The 20,557-nt window shown below is 59.9% G+C and overlaps 3 protein-coding genes across 20 annotated transcripts in view; 2 read left to right on the top strand and 1 right to left on the bottom strand.

Annotated features, from left to right (window-relative positions):
- Position 1: 1 nt before the first annotated feature.
- Positions 2-9,297, top strand: RNF214 (ring finger protein 214). 3 transcript variants are annotated; one of them, XM_050715085.1, is made up of 16 exons: positions 2-113; positions 190-445; positions 551-610; positions 1,456-1,596; positions 2,281-2,420; positions 3,414-3,482; positions 4,308-4,404; positions 4,587-4,675; positions 5,156-5,246; positions 5,694-5,792; positions 6,161-6,537; positions 7,044-7,179; positions 7,477-7,584; positions 7,965-8,060; positions 8,759-8,867; positions 8,940-9,297. In XM_050715085.1, exons 1-16 carry the CDS (start codon positions 31-33, stop codon positions 9,086-9,088), a joined length of 2,100 nt encoding a protein of 699 aa, XP_050571042.1. In that variant the 5' UTR covers positions 2-30; the 3' UTR covers positions 9,089-9,297. The 3 variants fall into 3 exon arrangements, with proteins under 3 accessions (XP_050571042.1, XP_050571041.1, XP_050571043.1); XM_050715084.1 differs by having other exon boundaries at positions 8,759-9,088; XM_050715086.1 differs by lacking the exons at positions 8,759-8,867; positions 8,940-9,297 and adding an exon at positions 8,321-8,730.
- BACE1 (beta-secretase 1) lies at positions 8,054-18,001 on the bottom strand. Of its 3 annotated transcripts, none has more exons than XM_035555933.2 (10): positions 17,611-18,001; positions 14,965-15,053; positions 14,564-14,780; positions 13,946-14,083; positions 13,663-13,797; positions 13,238-13,339; positions 12,957-13,106; positions 12,673-12,844; positions 12,287-12,562; positions 8,054-8,423 (listed from the first exon to the last, which is right to left on the bottom strand). In XM_035555933.2, the coding sequence occupies exons 1-9, from the start codon at positions 17,857-17,859 to the stop codon at positions 12,321-12,323; spliced, it is 1,494 nt and encodes a 497-aa protein (XP_035411826.1). In that variant the 5' UTR covers positions 17,860-18,001; the 3' UTR covers positions 8,054-8,423; positions 12,287-12,320. The 3 variants fall into 3 exon arrangements, with proteins under 3 accessions (XP_035411826.1, XP_035411825.1, XP_035411824.1); XM_035555932.2 differs by lacking the exon at positions 8,054-8,423 and adding an exon at positions 10,627-11,140 and having other exon boundaries at positions 17,611-17,860; XM_035555931.2 differs by lacking the exon at positions 8,054-8,423 and having other exon boundaries at positions 10,627-12,562; positions 17,611-17,860.
- CEP164 (centrosomal protein 164) overlaps positions 16,882-20,557 on the top strand; it is a 42,691-nt gene continuing 39,015 nt past the window's right edge. For 7 of the 14 annotated variants that reach the window (XR_004780168.2, XM_035555928.2, XM_050715083.1 and 4 more), the window contains exons 1-3: positions 18,362-18,508; positions 19,579-19,672; positions 20,045-20,156. Coding sequence is in view for 13 of the 14 variants with exons in the window: in XM_035555928.2 (XP_035411821.2) it covers positions 18,374-18,508; positions 19,579-19,672; positions 20,045-20,156 (341 nt within the window). In the remaining variant the exon portion in view is untranslated. Of the gene's footprint in view, positions 16,954-17,196; positions 17,314-18,155; positions 18,242-18,352; positions 18,509-19,578; positions 19,673-20,044; positions 20,157-20,557 lie in introns of those variants that run through there. The other 7 variants (XM_035555929.2, XM_035555930.2, XM_050715081.1 and 4 more) reach the window with 6 other exon arrangements.

The raw sequence follows: 20,557 nt of genomic DNA, 5'->3' as shown, positions 1-20,557 counted from the left end.
CAGCCCCGGCCCCGGCTCCCAGCCCCAGCCATGGCCCTGGAGCGGGCGCAGGCCGAGGGCCCCGCCGCCGCCCCGCGCCTCAGCGAGCCCGGCCCCGCCGCGCCGCCCGCCAGGTGGGCCCCGGGGGGCCGGGCGGGGCGGGCCGGGCCGGGCCGGGCGGCGCCGTGACCGGGTGTTTGTTCCGAGCAGCACCGAGAGCCACGGCGAGGCGGCGGCCGGAGGAGACGCGGAGACCGCGGCGGCCCCCGGCGAGGCCCCGGTGCCGTCGGGGGGCGAGGGGGCGGCGGCGGAGGACGAGGAGGAGGAGGAGGAGGAGGAGGAGGGGGAGGAAGGCCCGGGCCCTGGCGGCGGCCCCCCCGAGGCCGGCGGGCAGCGCGGAGGGGCGGCGGAGGAGCCCGAGCCCGAGGCGGCCCCCGCGAAGCCGTCGCAGAACATCGCGGTGCAGGTGGGGGCTGCGGGGCCGGCCCCGTCCCGGTCCCCGCCGGTGTTCCCCGGGGGGTCGTCGGGGCTGGCCGGGCTGCGGCTTGACGGGGTGCGTGTGCCTTTGCAGACCGACTTCAAGACGGCCGATGTGGACGCCAGCACGGATCAGGACATCGAGAAGAACTTGGTGGGTGCTGAAGCCCCGCGGACGGTCCCAGCCCTCCCGTCTGCGGTTCTGCTGGGCAGCTCGGCTGGGCCGCTGATGCCTTGGGAGCCCGTGTTCTCTGAGCACGGGTGACAAAAAGGCTCTTGGGGCGCTTCCACGGTCAGCAAAAATGACCCGAATTCTGAAACGCTGCAGAGCGGTGGTGGTGGGGATGGCGTTGGTGGTATTTGGCGGCTCTAGCGTGTGCTGTAGTTAATATGCGACCAAGAAAGATCACCCCGGCAATTCAGTGGACACCTGATATGAATCTTGGTCTCTCTCTGGCTGCTCAGCAAGTGAAACACCCCTGGTTTGTTTCTTTCTAAACATCTTGTTTATAAAACAAGAACGTTCCCACCCAAGCAGTGGATTTTCATTATTTGCATACCAAATCATCCCAGAGAGTTGGGAGAAGCTTAAAAATGTTCCCAGGATGTCCCACAGCAAAGTTTTATAGCGATGTGCTGGTAAAGGAAGTAGCCGGAGGCAGGGCTATTCCTGGCGCTAGGCATCCTGATGCTGGGTCCCCTGCCCTTCCCACAGGATGTTTTTTCTCATTTAAATGCCAGCCTCGGCCTTCTTGAGCTGTCCTCTTTAGCAGGGGAAATGTAGTGGTAGCTGCAGCTCCAGGCAGTGCCTCCATTCAACTTCTCTGACCTAGGGAGTCTGAGCTTTGAAAGTGGGAGCCGATAATGTGGCTCTTGACAATATCAACCTTGGCGTCCAGTGGGCTTTCACACACCGCTGAGCTTTCCTGCTTGCATCCGTGCTGTCTCTGGTGTGAGGGAAAGGGAAGGTTCTCCCTGAATTTCTGCTCTCCCCTGCAGGACAAAATGATGTCTGAGAGGGCTTTGCTGAAGGAACGTTACCAGGAGGTGTTGGACAAACAGAGGCAAGTGGAGAACCAGCTCCAGGTACAGCTTAAGCAGCTCCAGCAGCGGAGGGAGGAAGAGATGAAGAACCACCAGGTATTTAGCCAAGTCTTCTTCCTGTGTAACCTGCCCCTTAGCCCTACGCGATGAAGGTGGGCTGATTTGACCTCGTGTGCCCATGCAAGCACATTTTGTAGCGTTAAGGCTAGGTCCCTGCCCAAATCTGGATGCTGAGCCTGAGCAGTTCAGAAGTAAGTTATAATACAGCATCTTGCGTATATGTCTGTTCCTGCTGGCGATCTTGCAGCATCTCTTCAACAAGCACAGGAGCTTTTCCCCATGAGTGCTGACCGGGAGAGCAGTGTGAAGTGAGGAGAACTAACTCCACAGCATTAAGTAGATCTCTGTAGCCACTGCTCACGGATCCCTAGCTTAAATAATAGATTTGCAACTAGCTCTGCAGTGGCTCAGGTTAGGATAAAAGGAACCATCGGTGGTGTATCGCCTAGAACTAGAGTAGGGAGCAGGAGAAGGAGTGCCCCAAAGTTCTTCTAAGGAGACAGGAGAACACGTAGTTCAGACTTTCTGTCTGTCTCCTGTGTTTCCTTGTGATAACCTCTATGAATCATGTCTAGATCTACTAAAAAGAAAGATTCCGATGACGTGTGTAATCTCATAATCTCTCTTCAATTTTGTTAAGATATTAATGGATTTAAAAACAAAGAAAAACATTCCTTGGGAATTTTGCTCTTCATTTGTGCGATGCTTATGTTACTCTAGGAGATTTTGAAAGCAATTCAGGATGTTACAATCAAGCGAGAAGAGACAAAGAAGAAGATGGAGAAAGAAAAGAAAGAATTCCTGCAGAAAGAGCAGGATCTGAAAGCAGAAATTGAGAAACTCTGTGAGAAAGGCAGAAGGTATTAGTATGAAAAAACAAGTATTTTTTTAGGAAGAAAAGTGTAAGTTAACTTCGATGTATATCTGATCAAGTAAAAGAGGATCACCTGAAACTTTTTGGAAGCAGCAAGTATTTTGCTGAGCATTTCAGGACGGGCCTGTGCAGTTTTGAGTGGATTCAACTACAGCAGAGCAGCTTTTGTATACAGACGATCTCAAAGTGAAATTCCGGGCAGCAGGTTGTTCTACCTGTTAGATATTTGTATGGACAGAACTTGGCAAAAATAACATGCAGTTCTGCTGGGCTCTGCTGCATCTTTGTGAGTCCAGAGCCTTTCAGCAGGGGGCAGGACCGTTCAGTTACGGTATCAGGGTTAGGGTCTTGTTCTTTTCTGTTGTACGTTTCTTGGTTTCTTGTTAAGCTTCCCTCTTAAGCAGCCTAGCTATACCTAATGGTTTGAAAGACTCGGCTGTGGTCAGACTTTGCTGTGAGGTAGGCAGCATGCTCTGTGCAAAGAGTCTTGCTAGTTTCAGAGGGGTTCTAAAGCAGGCAATGTGATTCCTTTGCAAAGAGCCTAGGGTTCCTTTGCATGGTGAATTTGTGCTTTTATAGAGCCATTCTGACATGTCTTCAAGGTCTGATTTTTTTAGTTTTAATTTTTAATTTGAGGGCTCAGTGATGTTTTTGGATAAGCCGTTTTGGTAACGGCTCCAAGTACTCAGCCTGCTTCCCCCCTGCAAAGTACGTGTCAGAGTGGCACAGCTCTGTGGTGGGCTCAGGTTAAATGCTACAGTCGTTGTGCAGTGTCATGATACAGCAAAATTGTTGCTTGTGAGGATGTTGGTGATTGAACTATTCAATACGTGTTTGAAAACAGTCTTCAGAGTGTGCTGTTGTGTTGGGCACACAGCTGTGCAAATACGTTGTTTAAACTTGAGAGCTGCATCATTAGGGGCTGTGCGATAACACCGCTACGGTGGATGACTCCATCTGTCCTTTTTTTCTCGTGCAGGTTGCTGAAAGAACAGGAGGAGAAGGAAAACAAGATAGCTTCTCTGATTGCAGAGCAGTCTGATGAAAAGTAAGGCACTTAGCTGTTCCCAGATTAATAGCGTTGAACACTCTTATTTCATCATTTTGGTTTGGAGTGCGGCTTGTGCTTCTGATGGCATAGGCTGCAGAGGGGGGTCTAGCAGTGCTGTCCACCTGGGCGCCCTAGAGGTTTTATGTCCCCTTTCAGCAGGCTGGTGCTCGCAGTCTCTGGATTAAATTCTCTTTGATCCTGGTCACAAGAAGGCTCCTGGATACTTGTTACATAAAGATCCCATAAGATTAGCATTTATGTGTAGTGGATTGACTCAGCTTGTAACTGCTACCTCTGACTGAATTTCAGCTTCCCAGAAATCAGGCAAACCTATTCCTCCATGCTGTTCCCTGCAGCTGCCCAACTGCTCTAAACTCTGGAGCACTTCAGGTATTTTAACAGTGCGCAGAGATGTTCCAGGTCCAGGCACAGGTGGAAAGGGCCACCTTTGAACTTCTACAGGATCAGAATGACTTTAGTTCTGTGTGTTGGTTCAGGTTGCTTTTTAGTTCAGAGCTGTGCACCGTTCCTTGGAATTGGACAGAATTTGGTGAGGGGAATTCTTGCCTCCCCTCTTTGCTCATCTCTACATGTATATTTGCACAGTGGCTGTCTGCATGCTCTGGAACAGCTCACTCTTGGGACTGTGACTCATGCAGCCTTGGGAAATGTGACTGGTGTCATGGTCTGGAAGCTGTCGGTATCCCACAGTTCCACCCCATCAAGAGCTACGAGGATCAATTGGCTTTGTGGGAGTTTGTCAGCTCTCCTGTTTCAAGTCATTCCAGTGCCGAAGCAGATTTGTTCTGTCTCTATTTGCAGGCAGCTGTGGGAGATGGAGCTAGATAAGCTGAAGAACCAGCACAATGAAATCAACAGGAACATTCTTGAGGAGACAGAACGGGCCTGGAAAGCAGAGGTTAGTAGATGACTTCTTACCTGCAAAGCAGTTGAAGAGGGTCTTCCTGAGATTCTAGATGACTGATTGATTGATGACAGATTATGTGAAATTAGGAGCAGTGAAGGATGAGGCTCTTCATGGGGCTGGAGAAGGGGTAAGCAAATGTCAGTGCAGTAAACGTTAGTTGGGACTGTTGCTAGATCCTGTCCCTGGAGAGCCGAAAGGAGCTGCTGGTGTTGAAACTAGAAGAAGCAGAAAAAGAAGCAGAGCTACACCTCACCTACCTCAAGTAAGTTCCTGTCTCAGAAGTGATAGGCGCGCCAGAACACTGATATTACCTAATCTCCTCTTCTGCTTATACTAGCGGTTTGACTGAAATAGTTCAGGGTTTCCTGTGGCTTTCTTTATTAATCTAATGTGATTCAGTAATGTCACAAAACAGGGGTTGGTGGGACCATGCTTATTTATTCTGTCACTGTTCATCTGCTGAACATCTGCTGTGCTCTAGACTATATGCTGTAGGCACTGGGTTGTCTGTGGGGTTGATGTCTCTGTCCACCAGATCAGTCTCTGCACTCGGGCAGCACTGTGTGCTCCCCTCTTGCGGGGTTCCTCGCCTGGGTTTGAGCTCTCCTTCCTGCCCAGCCAGTGGAGGGGAGCCCTGCTGGGCAAGGCAGGAGGTTTGGAGGAGTTTGTTGCTTTGAGCTGCTCCCACTTTGCTGCAAGTGAGAGCATGCTTGCAAGAGGGAAGGTTAAATTGTTCTTGCAGGTCTGCGCCACCAACGCTGGAGACAATGAGGCCAAAGCAGGAGTGGGAGATGAGGCTGAACAGGATACGAATGACAAAGGAGAGTGTCAGAGTAAGTTGCTATCAGACAGCTCCTGGCCTAAGAACGTGTGGTTCACATCAACGCTGCTTTGCATGCTTAATTTCAACTCTCTTTGAGAGGAGACTTAAGACCCGGGAAAGAGGTTTGTGCCCAAACGCGTGGCACAGTCAGGGTGTTTGTGAGCAGCTGCAGAGATCTGCCTGCCTCTTCAGGCTCGTGCGTGTGGATAAGCCACGTGGATGCGAAAGCAGTGTTGGGTTAACCACAGAAGCCGTTTCTCTTTCCAGGTCCTTTTTCATTCTCTTTTGTTCTGTGAAACCAAGTGACCTGCTTAGGGCCTGTGACCGTTCTGGGGCTGAGAATGCTTTGCTCAGGCAGCTGCGGCTGGGGAATTTGCCTGTTCTAGGCATTCGGTGCCCAGAACTTCCCGAGGCAGAGGCTTTGATAAATGCGTCTGTTTTCTTTTCTCTCTGCTAGGACCAGTTCAATGACCACATTCAGATGGTGAGAAATGGAACAAAGCTGAGCAGCCTCCCACAGATCCCAACCCCAACACTGCCACCTCCACCCTCAGAAGTGAGTGCCTCTCCAGCCTAACAAACACAAGCTTTGATTGCTCTGATGCTTCTGTGAGGCTCTGGGGACAGCCTGTTTGTTGGCCTGTGACTGGTACTGCCTGTGCTGCGTGCATTGGAGGAGACTGTAGGATTACATTTCTTGGAGCCCTGGGCTTGTCCCCTGAGGCAGCTCTGGGTTTACCTGCTTTCCCTGGTGAGAAGGGAAAGGGTCTGCACAGCCCTCCCTCACCACGAGGAGTGTAGTGGCCGGTGTCTGTGGCTCAGCCCCCCTCCCGTCTGGCTGGGGAGGAAGGTGCTCAGCTCTGCTTCAGGATGGGCTTATTCTAACCAGCCTTTTCTTCCCCCAACCCCGTTTTTCTTTCTCAGACAGATTTCATGCTGACGGCATTCCAGCCCAACCCATCCCTCACTCCCAGGCTCCCGTTTCCCATAGGACCAGTCCCCGTTCCCATGGTCATGCCGAGCGCCGATCCTAGGGCGCTCTCCTTTCCTCTCCTGAACCCCGCGATCTCCAGGCCCAACCAGCCTTCCCCACCGCTGCCTGCTTCCCAAGGAAGAAACAGCCCTGTCGTGGCGTCGCTCATCGGCACCCACAGTCCTCATATGACTCCTGCTGCCTCCATCCCTCCTCCGCCGGGCCTGGGAGGAGTTAAGGTCACTCCAGAGTTTCACAGGCCGCAGCCGGCGGATAAGCTGGAAAAGCTTTTGGAGAAGTTGTTGACTCGGTTTCCGCAGTGCAACAAGTACGTGCCTCGTGTTGTCCTTCCCGGAGGACGAAGACGTGCGTGTGAGGTGTCAGCTGGGACAGGGGGAAGCGGAGCTCAGCTTGGGGCTGGAGGGAAGTAAAGGAAGCCTAAAGGCAAGGAGCAACGGGCGGGTGCTCTCTGTCAGGTTTGCCACAGCCCTGAGCAAGGCAGGTTTGGAGCCCAGCAGCGATAAGTGAACGTAGCCAGGAGCTCTCTGCCTGCAGCCTTGCCTTAAGCTTCTGAGGTGCTGCGTCCTGGAGCTGCGTGGCAGGTGGGCGCTGTCTCTCGCTCCAGCTGGGATTTCCCACTCTTTCCCAGCATTTTAGGGACAGAAGCTCAGCGTGTGATTTGTCTCACTTACACGGCTGAGAGCACGTACCCTTGTGCTGTGCCAGAGCCTTCCCCTGGCACGGGGCTGGCTGGCGCGCGGTATCGTCGGCCCTTTGGTGGGGGGGGACCCGCTGGCGGTGGGTGGGAGCTCTTAGCAGGCTGCTGTTCTGCAGGGCCCAGCTCACCAACATCCTGCAGCAGATCAAGACTGCTCGGAGGACCATGGCGGGGCTGACCATGGAGGAGCTCAACCAGCTGGTGGCGGCCAAGCTCGCAGAGCAGCAGGAGCGGGCAGCAGCCGGGGCTCAGGTGGGAGAGCTGGGGTGGTGCTGGGGGTAGGGGGGCTGCAGAGAAGGGCAACCTGGGTGGTGGCAGTGAGAAGTTTCCTGTTCCTTGGCTCCCCGCAGGCTGAGCTGCACGGGGCCTGCTGCTGGATCCACGCAGAGCTCAGGCTTGGGCTGTGTGCACCAGGCGTGTCCTGTGGGTTCCCCTCTCTGCTGACTGGGGCGTTTACTCTAGGGGAGTTTTGCCCTGCGTTGACTTGGGGTAGCTCGGCTGTCCTTTCCTTCGGCGCTGTTTGATAATGCCTTGTTTGCCTCCCTGCAGCCTCTCAGTCGAATCAGGGCCCCCATGTTTTCTGCTCCGCTGCCTCAAATCAGCACGCCCATGTTCCTGCCCCCAGCCCAGGTGGCTTACCCTGGAACAGCATCACATGTAAGACTTTTTTTTCTTTTTTTTTTTTTTGCCTTCCTAGAGCACTTCACCATCCCCAGGGAAAGCTACCTGGGGAGGGAGCCCTTCTGAGAAGTGGCCAAAGGGACAAGCCAGTGAAGTTGGGACCTCTCTCTCTTGTCACACAGCTACTCGTGCTGGTGGGGTAGAAGGGACGGGTTAGCAGCTTGGGTTCTGCACGCCCTGCGTTGGGGGAGGAGGGAATGGCTGCAGGATTGGTGTGCAGAGGGAGGAACTGGGCAAACTGTGGCCCCTGGCTGCAGCGGGCAAGACACGTAGCTGGAACACGTCTTGTGGGATCTGAGGTGGGATGTGGGACTGCTGTGACTATCTGCTCTGTGTTCCCTCGCTGCTTGCGCCAGACGCCCGCTGCCTGTAAGCTGTGTCTCATGTGCCAGAAGCTTGTGCAGCCCGGTGACCTTCACCCCATGGCCTGTTCGCATGTGCTTCACAAGGAGGTGAGTGTGCTTCCCTGCTACGTGCGCGTCTTTTTGTTCCTCATAAGGTTCCCGGTGCAGGCAGTAGATCATGGTGGTCTGCTAGGTTGGAGAGGGCTCCCTTGTGACCTTTCGATGGGGGCTGTTTCTAAGGAGCAAAGTAAACCATCCCTTAAAATGAGCGCCCCTTGCCAGCACTGTTCTGGAAAAGTAATGCCACGCTCCGTTCACGGCGCCTTTGAGTTGTGCCAGTGGCTCTTGACTAATTCTCTCTCTTCCAGTGCATCAAATTCTGGGCACAAACCAACACAAATGACACTTGCCCCTTTTGTCCAAGTCTCAAATGACGGCTACTCGAACAAAGTGGTCCCACGGGAGGAGTTGCTGTGAATAGACAGGATCAGTTCTAAGATTTCTACAGTTCTATATTTATACGACCATGTATACACATGTACATTTTTATTATATAGGTAATGTGTGTATAGAAAGTCTGTATACATACAAATTCATAAATAAAGTGTGTATATTATGCAGTGATCTGGTGCTGCTGCTCATTTCTTAGTGTGTAGCCTTACTGGCTTCCTTTCTAACGTGTTAAAGCAAAAGCTCCTTGCTGGGGGGCTGCTGTAACTGCCTCTTCCCCCTTAGCTGCGCGTATTCTTCCCTGGGGGCAGCGCTCCCACCAGCTCCACGCTTACCACAGCCGCTCCCCTTGGCAGGACCTCTCGCATCCCCACGCCCCAGCCGAGCAGTCCCCTGCCACGCCACGTCCATCTGGGGCTGCGTGGGCTCTGAACAGTTCCCCTCTTAGCAACGAACAGGTTCTAGGTGAGAAGTATTTTTGTCTTTTTCTTTTTAATGTAATAATTTACCGTGTTAACATTCATTGTTCTTACACAGACGATAGGTTACAGAGTACTGGAGTCTACAGCGGCAGCCTGCGGCAGCCAGCCCCATCCCTCCTCCCGCCGGGCAGAGTCCTGCACACGCTTTCACCTGGTGTTTCCTGGTGTAACTCCGGGTCCTGGGGAAGGAGCACTGGGGCGTGAACAAATTTGGCTGTGCTGCAGCTCAGGATAACCAACCAGTTGCAGATTCTAGTTTTCCCTTTCCTGTACTTTCTCCTAAAACACGGGCTGAGGCACCAACCCTTTCTCCATGGATTTCGGTGGGATCACGAGGTGCTCAGCACCACTTAAAATCTTGCACTTACTCTGTAGGTTTTTTCCTTTTTTTTTTTTTTTTTTTTTTTGCAGTCTGTAGCACAAACTCAGCGCTGCTGGAAGCAGCTTTGCCTTGGGGCTGGTCAGTGCAGGCACTGCCAGGGTACCTACGGCGTGCCTGAATTTGGCCACAGTCTGAATCTCTCCACACGTGCACACACACGCTTGTCAGCATGTTTTAAGGCAGTGGTCCACAACAGAGTCTCTGGGATCCTGGGGAGGGTCCTGGGCAGGCACAAGGGTGTGGAGGTCTGTGTGCACTCTGCAATTGCATAACTTTGCCCTCGCGCTGGAGCTGAATTGCAGGACGAGCAGAGTTTGGGAGCACAGCACGGGAACTGGCGGCTGTTTCCAGACCCAGCAAAGGGGGATGGTTTAGGGGTGCGTGTAACGGGCTGTCGGGGCAGTTCCCAGTGTTAGGGCTGGGTTGCCTCTTCTGTGGTCTCCTACGCTGTGCTTTCTCCTGCCTCGCTCACTGGCTCCCTCACTGCTTTTTTGAAGAAATATTTAAGTGAAGGATTGTGTTAACAAGCTTTATCCCTGGTGATTACTGTAGGCTTGTAGTGCTCCAGCCCTTGGCCCCAGCTGAACTCGGGGCTCAGCTCTGCCCAGGCCCCAGCACCACAGGTAGCTCTGACTTTCGCTTGCGGGTGAACGTTGCCTTTTTAGTTAGTGAATCTCGCTGCTAAAAACAAAGCACTTTCACGTCCCAGGCTGAGGCAGAGAAGTAAGGAAACTGAGCGGTATCGACTGTCTGCAAGCTTAAGAGCATGTGCTCTGGGGAAGGGAGGAGGGGACTGCGGGGGGGGGCTGACAGAGGAAGAAAGGGAGGGTTGTTTCACTCCATGAAGTCCTCCCTTTGCTGTATGAACAAGTTGAGGGCAAAACTGCCTCCTCTGCCACGCGTCCTTTCAGCTTGAGACCCACCACGCTGTGATCCAGCTGTGCCCTCCTCCTGCACCCCTCCGTCGTTACCCCCAGATCCCTTACACGCAATGCTGCCTCTGAAACCAACTCCAGGTCGCCTACGATCTATAAAGTGCTTCCATCCAAGCGTGCCGCTGCCGAGCGAGCCCTGGGCTTGGGTGGTGGCCAAGGCCCTAGGACTGAGCAGAGGGCTAAACCTATTTAAAAAAAGCAGAACAGGACCAAATCCCCTCATGGTGGGTTTGGAACAGTGGCTTTCAGCGCTAGAATTAAAAATATAGCTATATGTCAATATTGTACAGGTGAGAAGCGACCGCTATTTGTACCCCTGGGTGCAGTACGGACCTGCTATATACACACCTTGATTCTGCGCAGCTGTACTACCAGTGACTTGCATTGTAAAAAAAAAAAAACACAAAACAAAACAAACAACCCCCTAAAATAATAAATACAACCACGTGTTTAAAAAATAATAACCGCTGCAGTCCCCAGAGCCACCTCCCGTTGCCCAGAGCTGCCGGGGTGTCTCATGCCTTGAGAGCAGGAGCCCGGGTCCGAGCGTGTCTGGTGCCGGGGCGCGAGGACGCGTGGCGCGAGCGCAGCAGCACGGAGCCGCCGCGGGTCTGGCCGGCTGGTGAGGCGAGGCAAGGCAGCAGCTGCAGGCGGGGGCCACCGAGCCCGGCACTGGCTCCCCTATGGCTTTCAAACAGGCGAGTGGGCCGGGGAAACGGGCTGGCGCTGGGCTTCAGCGCTCGGCTGCCTCCCGGCACTCGGTTTCTGCTTGTTCCAGGCTGTGCAGCGCGCGAGGGGAAAGCTCCTTCCTTCGTTCCCCGTGCGGTCCGAGGGCTGCGAAGCGCAGGGAGGAGAGCCCCGTGTCCCGGAGCAGAGGCTGTTGTCCCCAGGCCCGGAGGGCAGCAGCCACCAGCTTCTACGCGGCAAACGCTGTTGGTGCTGGAATGGAGGTGAGGCGGTTCCCGGTCCCCAGAGGGGCCGTGGTGATCGGAAGGAGCAGGGGCAGGATGGGTGCCCGTCCTGGGAGGCAGCCAGGGCGGGGTGAGCAGAGAGCCTGGGGCCGGCAGCAGAGGGAGGACAGGCCGGGAGGGCAGGGAAATGCCACGGTAAATGTTAGAGCGAGCGGTACACAGGAGAGCAGCAGGATGGGAGCAGCCGCTAGGAAAGCCCCCTGCTTGCCTTCCCACGTCCCCGGGCAGCTCCAGGCTGGCACCGTGGGGTATTTCCCAAGAGCCCGGGGCTGGGGCTGGAGGCTCTGGAGACGCACTCGCTGGAGTCCAGCTCACAGGCGTCCTGGGGAGGGGAGCTGCGTGGGGAAGGCACAGCCACAGCGCACATGCACACACGCACACGTCACTACACGGAGGGCCCAGGCCAGCAGCTTCCCTGCGGAGCAGGCTGAGGAGGGCAGGTAGGCAGGACGGGGTGAGGGGGAAGGGGACAGACATGGGATGGCTCATCAGTCTGACTGTCACGCTCGGCAGGCCTGGGCAGGACAGCTAGGGGAAGCCCAGCTCATCCTTGTACCGGAGCAGAGACCTGTACCCGGCCCTACCGGGGGCTGCAGGCGGGACAGGGTTGCTGTGCTGTCACCCCCCAGCTCCCACACTGTTTCTGCAGGTCCCAGATAAAAGCAGCTGAAACCTGGGGCTCCCGGGGCTGCCCTCGCACACGCTGCTTCCCCACAGGCTGCAAGCACACGCTGAACACGTGCTGGTGGCCAGCTACAGGTCAGCAAGGGGTGGCTGGTGTCAGGAACCAGGGCAAAGCCCTGGAGCACAGAGGGGGATCCTAACGTTAAAGGGATCAGACTTCCACCTGCTCCCCAGTGCTGGTGTTCCCTCTCCTGTCCTGCTACCCAAATGCTGCCCTAGGCGATGGTGACCCAGGGACACAAGGGCCTAACCTCGAGGCTGGCCTGCTCCTGGCAGTGGGTCACTCCTGGCCCGCTAGACCCAAAGGGCACAGCGTCCCCTGGGGCCAGAAGGGCTTCGGCTGACTGTCTGAGCTCCCCACGCTGCTGTCCTGCCTCTGTTCTCCAGCCTTCAGAAAAAGGACCTACCTCTCCTTGCCCTGCTACCTCACCTGCGGGCCCCGGGACTGCCCCCAAGCTCCGGTGTCACTTCAGCAAGGATATGTCGTCGGCAAAGTCGTCGTGGTCCCGCCGCAGGCAGTGGAAGCAGCGCCACTGAAACACCATGAGGCAGAGAGGCAGCATGAACAGGGCGCAGATGGCTGCCATGACGTACGCGATGGTCATCAAGGTGGACTCGTCCGTCTGCGGGATGTTGTAGCCACAGTCCTCCATGTTGGGGTGCAGGTAGGGCCCCTCCACTGCGGCCGTCCGAAACTCGTCGTGCACTGCGGGCAGGATAAGGCAAGGCTCTGGTCACCGTGAAACCGCTGCGCGTTCGCATCCCTTCCCCCTGGCTCCGCTCCTTCCCTGCTTCCCTCCCTCGCCCGTCCCTTACCGTGGCAGGCACTGACAGCAAAGCCGATGCGCTTGCGGGCGCGGTCGAAGACCACGTAGAAGCCCTCCATGATGACTGCGCCCATGACGGTGCCGGTGGAGGACTGAGAGATGGCGAACTTGTAGCAGTCGTCCTGAGAGGTGGCCACATCCTCCACTGGACGCAGGTATTGCTGCACGAAGGGAAGCGCCGTCAGCTCTGTCCCAGGGACGCACGTGCAGGGCAGGGAGCTGCGCCCACCCCGCACAGACCAGCTCCCGCCCGCTCTCCTGCTCAGCGCTCACCTGGGGCAGGATGGTGATGCGGAAGGACTGGTTGGTGGCCTCCCCCATCAGGTAGAGGGACAGGACAGGGAAGATGTGCCAGGGGGTGGTGCCGACCTGCCAGCAAACCAGCTGCTCCCCCAGCCAGAAGCCGTCTGGGAACTTCTCTGTCTGCCGGAGGGAAAGGGGAGGTGAGCGGGGCCGTGCGGGCAGAGAGCTGAGATGCTGGGGCTGGTGACGGGCAGCCGCCCTGCCCGCAGCACCACACCGGGGACGTGGCTGCTTTCAGGGGCCACACTGACCGAGGAAGCTGTTTTGATGGATTTCACCGCAGCCTCAAACACCTTCTTCGGCAGCCGGAGGTTGGTGGTCCCGCTGTCCACGATGCTCTTGTCGTAGTTATACTGGGGGCAGCGAGAGGAAGAGTGACCCAGGCTGAACGCCCCGGCCCAGCTCCTCTCCTCCCTCCCGGCACCTGGCTGCCCTGGCTACCCCTGCACAGCTACCGAGGCTGGGCCAGGGCCAAGCCCCGCTTCCTTTGAGCCCATCGCCACATCCCAGGCTCTGGTCTCAAGCAGCCTGCTGCCCCCGGCTTCCTTCGACAACGAGCCCCTGATCCACAGGCACCCACAGCATTCACTGCCCTGGGCGACGTTAGCCATAACGGAAGGACGAACGCCTCCAGCAGCGGCAACAAAACCAGGCCGGTTCCCCTGGCGCCCGTCACCTCTTTGCAGTCCATGTTCAGGTCCTGCCCGTTGACCTCCAGCCTGACGATGATCACCTCGTAGTACCACTCCTTGCGGATGGGCGTGTACCAGATGTCACCCACGTACAGCGAGCGGTCGATGCCACCGATGATCTGCGACGGGGACAGGAAGGTGCTGCCGCCACGTGTCGCCACCTCCAGCCAGAGCAGGTCCCACGTGGCCAGCCCTGCCCTCGGGGACCACTGCATCGCAGGAGGAGGCCCCAGCCTCCCCCCACCACGCTGGCTCCGGACCGCTCACCATGCTGCCTCCCACCGAGGCCAGGGCCTCCGTCTCGTTGAGCGAGAAGCCTGCCCCGCAAAGCTGGAGGGAGAAGATGTTGGGCACCTGGGTCTGCTTCACCAAGGAGTCAAAGAAGGGCTCCAGGCTGTCGTCGGGCTGGTGGGAGGAGAAAAGCAGAGGCAGGGCAGGGATGTGTCAGTGCTGCCCCTTCTCCAGGGGCTCTCCGCGCCTGCGGGAGGACAGCCGGGAGGTGTCCTCTCGCTGCGCCCCCAGGAATCACGTCTCTGCATGCTGCTGGAGCAGGGCTCAACGTCAGCAGCGCAGCTGCGCACCACGGTTGGGCCCGCTGGGACCGAGTGGAGCTAGGAGGCGATCTGAACCCTTGGGCGAGACGTGCTGTGCTGGGACAGGACGCCCCTGGCTGCCAGCGTGTGCGCGAGCCCCTCCGCGCTCCCAGGGTGCTGCAGGGTGGCGCCTGGCAGGCAGGTCTCACGCTGCTCAGCTCCCGGGAGAAGCTGGCCCTAAAGGCCCTGCTCTGGGCGGCCGGAGGTGCCCACAAAGCAGGAGCAAGGTGGGGACGGAGGTGCAGGCAGCCTGTCCGAGGGGCAGCAGGGCCCCAGAGCGGCCAGCACTCACCCGGGCGATCTCAGCGTAGGCCAGCCCCAGGATCCCTTCCCAGTTGGAGCCGTTGATGAAGAATTTGTCCGACTCGGTGATGGCAGCGATGTTGGCTCTGACGGTGACGTTGGGGCCGTGGGGGATGGTGACGAGGTCAGTGCCCAGCTCCCCTTCCCACTTGCCCTGCGTGTAGGGCACGTACACGCCCTTCCGCAGGTCGCGGTAGGTGCTGGACCTGCAGCGGTGTCAAAGAGCCAGAGTGAAAGCAGGGCAGAGGAGCGGGTGCCTGTGGACGTCTGGCGGCCGGGTCTGGCCCGACGCCCCCCAAGACGTGAGACCGCCCGCGGGGCTGGGGCACGGGCACAAGGACCGGCGGCCGTGCTGCTTTCCCCCAGCCCCTGGCCCCGCAGCGTACTCACAGCTGCCGCTGGTAGTATCTCCGGAGAAAGGGGTGAGGTGCGGCTCCCACGGCGAAGTTACTGCTCCCGGTGTCCACCAGGATATTCAGCTGGGGAAGGAAGAGAGACAGGGAGCTCGCCGCTGCCGTGGGACCCAGGCTGCACCCGGCAGCACCCAGCTCCGTTCGGCACCGCAGGCGAGCGATGCCCTCCCCGTCCCCGCGCCGCGGGGCTGCCGTGCCCTGCTCGCCCCCGGCCGGCAGAAAAGGCAGGGCTCTGCGCCTGCCCCCCCCGGGGTGCTGGGACAGGCGGAGGCAGGGCAGGGAGGCTGCCCGGGGGGGGCTGGAGCGCAGGAGGGGCTGAGCTGAGCACGGCTCGGAGCAGTTGTGCAAGAGAGGGCTCGGTGCTGGGGCAGGAGTCGGTGACATCAGGCTGCTGCACAGACAGCAAACGCCGCCGGGCTCTGTGCAAACAGCGTGAGCTCCCCTGCCCTGCCCGGCCTCCGGACCCTGCAGCCGGCGCTGGGTACCCCCAGCTGGAGGGGGCAGCACCAAGGCGGGGTCCCCGGGCTCCCCCCGCCACGAAATGCAATTTGCTCGCCCGGCTGGGGCTGGGGGTGGGGGGAGGACTGCTGGTACACGAGCTGCCACGGACCGCTGGGGCCGCTAATCAGCCGTCCATATGCTGAGCTCTGCTCCCGCTTCATTTCTGCCGCTGCCCTGGCTTAGCAGCTCCCGGGCAGGGTTGGCAAACATCCCGCAGGGCCACGATCCCTGCCTGCGGCCCCCCTGCCCCGCCGGCAGCTGGGGCTCATCTCCAGGGCGCCCGGGGAGGCGTTTCCCTGGAGAGAGACCTGCTGAGCTGACGCTGCAGGGGGAGGACGCGGGAAGGGGGTTTTGCTCGGGAGACTTCGCCTCGCCGAGAACGACGACGGCGTCAGGAAGCTGGGGACACCTGCGGCTCCCCAGGACCCGCACGCACGCCCCGGGCCTGGCTGCTGCCCCCAGGCTCTCACAGGCGCTGCCACGTGCGGCCTTTTGTGCCGGCGTAAGCGGCGGGGGGAGCTCGCAGGCCGTGCTCTGCTGACTCGGGTTTGCTGTCGCACGCGTTGCGCCCGCATCCTTCAGGCTCAGCCCAGGACGCGACGTGCACCAGCGAGGCCGGGCCGCGCGTGGCAGGGCTGCTTCCCGAACCCGCCCGCAGCTCCCGGGATGTGACAGCCCCTCCGGGCGCCTCGGCAGCAGCACTCGTGGGGTCGCGGGGGGACAAGTCGGGCAGCTGCGGCTCCGAGCCTCTGCCATCTGTCCCGGAGCTGGCGCTGGCTGCTCCGCTGCCGCCCTCCTCCTGGCGCTGGGCTGGATCAGCCGGCGCTGGGGGCACGGGCACAAGCGTGCAGTGCAACCAACACGCCGAGGGACGGGGGGAGCGAGGAATTCGTTGTTGACAGAGGCTCTGCGGCCAGAATTAAAGCACGACAGAACGCAGGAGCTCCTTCGTTGGCAGCAGGAAGGTGGAAAGGAAAGGCAAGGAGGGAGGTGGGCTGCACGTGGGCCTTCGGAGGGGACGCACGCATCCTCCCGGATAAACACGCACCGTGCTCCCCCATCTCCTGCCTATGCACAAACGTTCCCTTTCACGTGAGTCTTTTAATTCCATTAAAATGCCCGGAGGGATTTTGCTCCGGCACGCAAACACGCACGCAGGCACGTGCACACACCCCACATCCGCGGCTGGCAGGAGGCCCAGGCTGGGAGGTGCTGCCCAAACGGGGGGCTGTTTCTGAAATCCACGAGTGCCCGGGAACAGGTGGTTCTCACTGAAATTGTTTGGCAGCTGCGACACATGGCAGGTTCCAGGCAAGAGCTCCAGTAGGGCTGGATGATGAAATCACATTTAAGACCAGATTTCAGAAATAATCTCCTTTCTCCCTAAACACACCCCGCCAGGGCGGAAAAACACATCCTAAAGACCCACGGACAACACGAAACCGCCTCGAGGGACCTGATTTCTGTGCGTGATGTTCTGTGACGGCGGTATGAACCCCCCAGCCGGGGGGAGCTCTGCTCCTTCTGCTGCTTTTCCCCTGCCGTTCCCAGCAGACGCGCGCTGGGAGCGCACCCCCAGCGCAAAAACGGGCTGGGCACCCGAGGAAGGAGGCAGGTCGCGCAAGAGGTGCACGCAGAGAAGCCAGCCGCTATTTCCGAGCCTACGTGGGCACGGGGAGTTTTGGCAGAGCCGGCCTACCCCGTGGGCGGCAGAAGGACGGAACCCGGCCGTGCACTTGCAGGAAGGTGGCCCCCCAGGCGTTTCGCCGGCACCCACCCCGGCGGGCCAAACGCAGCGCTGACGGCGGTGGGCGTGGGCGTCCAGGTGCAGACGGACGGGGCAGCGGGGAATTCCGCCACCTCACCCGCAGCAGAGAGGAGGAGCCGGCTCCTCCGGGCCGCGAGGCCGGCACGCGGTCCTCAGCGTGCCTCCCGACCCTCGGGCACCCCGAAAACGGCGCTCGAGGGCAGGCGGGGCAGCCCGCGGGACGCAAGGGGTGCTGACGAAAAGCGCCCGGGGCCGACGGGGCTGAGCCCCGCGGGTCCCCTTCCCGGGGAGGCTGAGCCCTGGGGGGGGCCTCTGGGCGCAGAGGGGCCGGGCTGGGGGGCGCGGGGCGCTTACCTTCTGCGGGGGGCTGCCCACCGTCATCTCCACGTAGTAGCCCTGGCCGGACTTGCCGCGCAGGTTATCGATCATCTCCACGAAGCTCCCCCTCCGCCCGGCCTCCTCCTCCGGGGCCCGGCGAGCCCGGGGGCCCGGCGGCGGGGCCGCGCCCCCCCTCAGCGGCAGGCGGATGCGCGGCGGGGCCGGGCCGGCTCGCAGGGCCGCGGCGCCGAGGCAGAGCAGCAGGCAGGGCCAGGCGGGAGCCATGGCCGCGCGGCGGGGGGCTGCCCGCCCCCAACCCCCCGCTCCCGACGCCCTCAGCGGGCCCGCAGCGCCCCGCGCCTCGGCCGGGCGGCCGCGCCGGGGCGGGCAGGCGGCGCGGGGCCGAGCGGGGCGGCGGCCATGGCGGAGCGACGCTCCCCGCCCCTGCGCCCGCCCGCTCCGGACGCCGTCGCCCCGCCCGCCCGCCGCCGGCGGAAGCGCTCCGGGCACGGAACGGAGCCGCCCGGCCCTGCCCGGCCCGGCCCGGCCCGGAGGAGCGCGGCCCGCTCGGGGCCCGCTCGGGGCCTAGGTCGGGCCGCGGGGCCCCGGGCCCGGCGCCGTGGCGACGCGCGGCGGCACCCCGCTTCGGCCCGGACTACGACTCCCGGCAGGCACCGGGGGCGGCTCCCGCCCCGCCCGCCCTTCTTTCGGCCAATGGAACGCCGGGCGGCTCCCCGCGGGGACCAATGGCGCGCGGGAGGGGGCGGGACGCGCGGTTGCCAGGGGCAACGCGACCCGGATGCGGTTGCGGAGCGGGCCCGGGCGGCGGCGGGGCCCGGGACCGGCACCGGTAACCACGGCAACCCCGGGACCGGGAACCCCGGGACCGGTAACCCCGGTAACCACGGGACCGGTAACCACGGGACCGGCACCGGTAACCACGGCAACCCCGGGACCGGGAACCCCGGCCCCAGCCGCCCCCCGCCCCGCACAGCCCCTCAGGCCCGGCCGACCCCCCCGAGGCCCGGCCCCGGCGCTGCGGGCGGCGTGAGGGAGCCGCGGGGGCCCTGAGGGGCCGCTCACGGGGGGCGGGGGACGGGGGGGGGGGGGGGGGGCAGTTTTTCAGCTCCCCAAAGGCCCTCCGGGAGGTGGGGGAGGCCGGGGCGAGCGGGGCGCTGACAGAAGCCCGCCTGTCCCCGGGCAGCGCAGCTTCAGCCCAAGGAGGCCTCGGTGCGCTGCTCCGCGTTCGGGCAAAGCCGCTCGCTTTCTCCTTGCTCCTTCTCCTCCCAGCCCCTTTAACCCGTTTAAAATTGCCCAAAGCCGGCGCTCGTCTTGTCTGTAGAAACTTCTGCGTCAGCGTCAGCGCGGCTCCCTGCTCCTGCAGGGCCTGGGACGGGGGGGTCTCTGATTCAGGGCTGCACTGGGAGCGGAGCGGGGAGCCCAGCCCCGCCACGTCTTCCTTCCCTCGGGTGCCGCGGTCCCGTGGCGAGGGGTGATGCAGGGAACTCCTTGCCCCCCGGCCTCAGAAGAGGTGCAGGAGTGTGAAGGGGGAGAGGTCCTGGCCCTGCCCCACGCCGCGTGGCCGAGCAGTGCAAAGCCAGCAGGCGGGCTCTGTCTCCGCTACTAAAGGAATAATTAAAAAGCCAAAATTAAGTGCAAGCGGCCTTTACCTTTTGTAGGAGAGGCGTGGAAGCGTGCTTACAAACACCGCAACATCATTCCCTGCTTGGTGCCGTTAATTAGCCTCTAGGCCGTGGTTTGTTCCCCGGTGTTTTACCCGTGCCCTCCTGCCTTTCCCAAGCCCCGCCAGTTCCAGCTGCCTGCGCTTTGTTCCTCCCGTCTGCATCCGCGCTTGGCACCCCCAGCGCACCTTGTTCCCCTCCACGGCCCCAGCGCTGAGTTCCTTCTGGGGCTTTGCCACGCGCTGTGTGACGAGGGAGCTTTGCTTCTGCCTGACTGCGGTTGTTCGTTGTGATTTTTGGGTTGTTTCCTTCCTGCCGCCAGGTGCAGGGAGCCATGGCAGGAGCTATGGTACGCATTGGTGACCAGCTCATCCTGGAAGAAGATTACGACGAGACGTACATTCCCAGCGAACAAGGTAGCAGATGCCTGTCCTCCTGGGAGCTGCAGTAAGGGGCTCAAGCTTGCCAAACCATTTCTAGGCGTATTAAGGAAATGGGAGCTGGGGAGAGCATGAGCCAAGAGGGCAGAAAAAAATGGAATCTCATGTAGAGTTGAAAAATTAGCTCTTTGATTGGCAAGGATATTTGACAGCTCGCAGCCTCCGTCTCCCTGCTTCACCAGCCTGGCAGGACGCTCACTGAGACACAGGGCCATTTTGACAGCTTTGAGCAGTGTCCTTTCAGGATCGGGATTTCCCATTGTGTCCATCGCTTTCGCTGAGGAAGATGGCTTTGTTGCGTACTGCCTGGTGTAGTCCAGCTCCACAGATTCCTGTTCTGTTTCCTAGAAATCCAGGATTTTGCAAGGGACATCGGGATCGACCCTGAGAAGGAGCCGGAGCTGATGTGGCTGGCCAAGGAAGGCATTGTGGCCCCGTTACCACCCGAGTGGAAGCCCTGGTGAGAGATCTCTGTCAGAAGCTGCTTTCTAAGATTGCTGGCCTCTGCTGGCCTTCGTGCAGAGCGCTGCCTGTTTGGGTGTCAGAGCAGGGTGCCGGGTGGGAAGTGAGGGTAACGTACACAGGCTCTTCCTGGGGGCAGGGGCGCTCAGTTCTTCTTGGGGCGGTGGAAGAAGAAGGAAGATGTTTGAGAAGTTGGATAAGGACGTGAGCAATCTCCAGGAGAGCTGCTTCCCACACCGATGCCTCCGGGTTCTTGGAGACATGGTGCTCCTATTCACTGAATGTAGGGTGGTCACGTTGCCCAGTAGGAATATTTTTAGAGCCTTCAAAAACCCTTGAATGAAGCCGTGTCCTTGTGCAGAGCACAGAGCTGCTGCTTGCGTGCGCAGAGCTGATGTG

Source organism: Cygnus atratus, chromosome 22 (genome assembly GCF_013377495.2).
Source record: "Cygnus atratus isolate AKBS03 ecotype Queensland, Australia chromosome 22, CAtr_DNAZoo_HiC_assembly, whole genome shotgun sequence".
Classification (NCBI taxonomy): Eukaryota; Metazoa; Chordata; class Aves; order Anseriformes; family Anatidae; genus Cygnus; species Cygnus atratus.
This window is presented reverse-complemented; position numbering and strand designations above follow the sequence as displayed.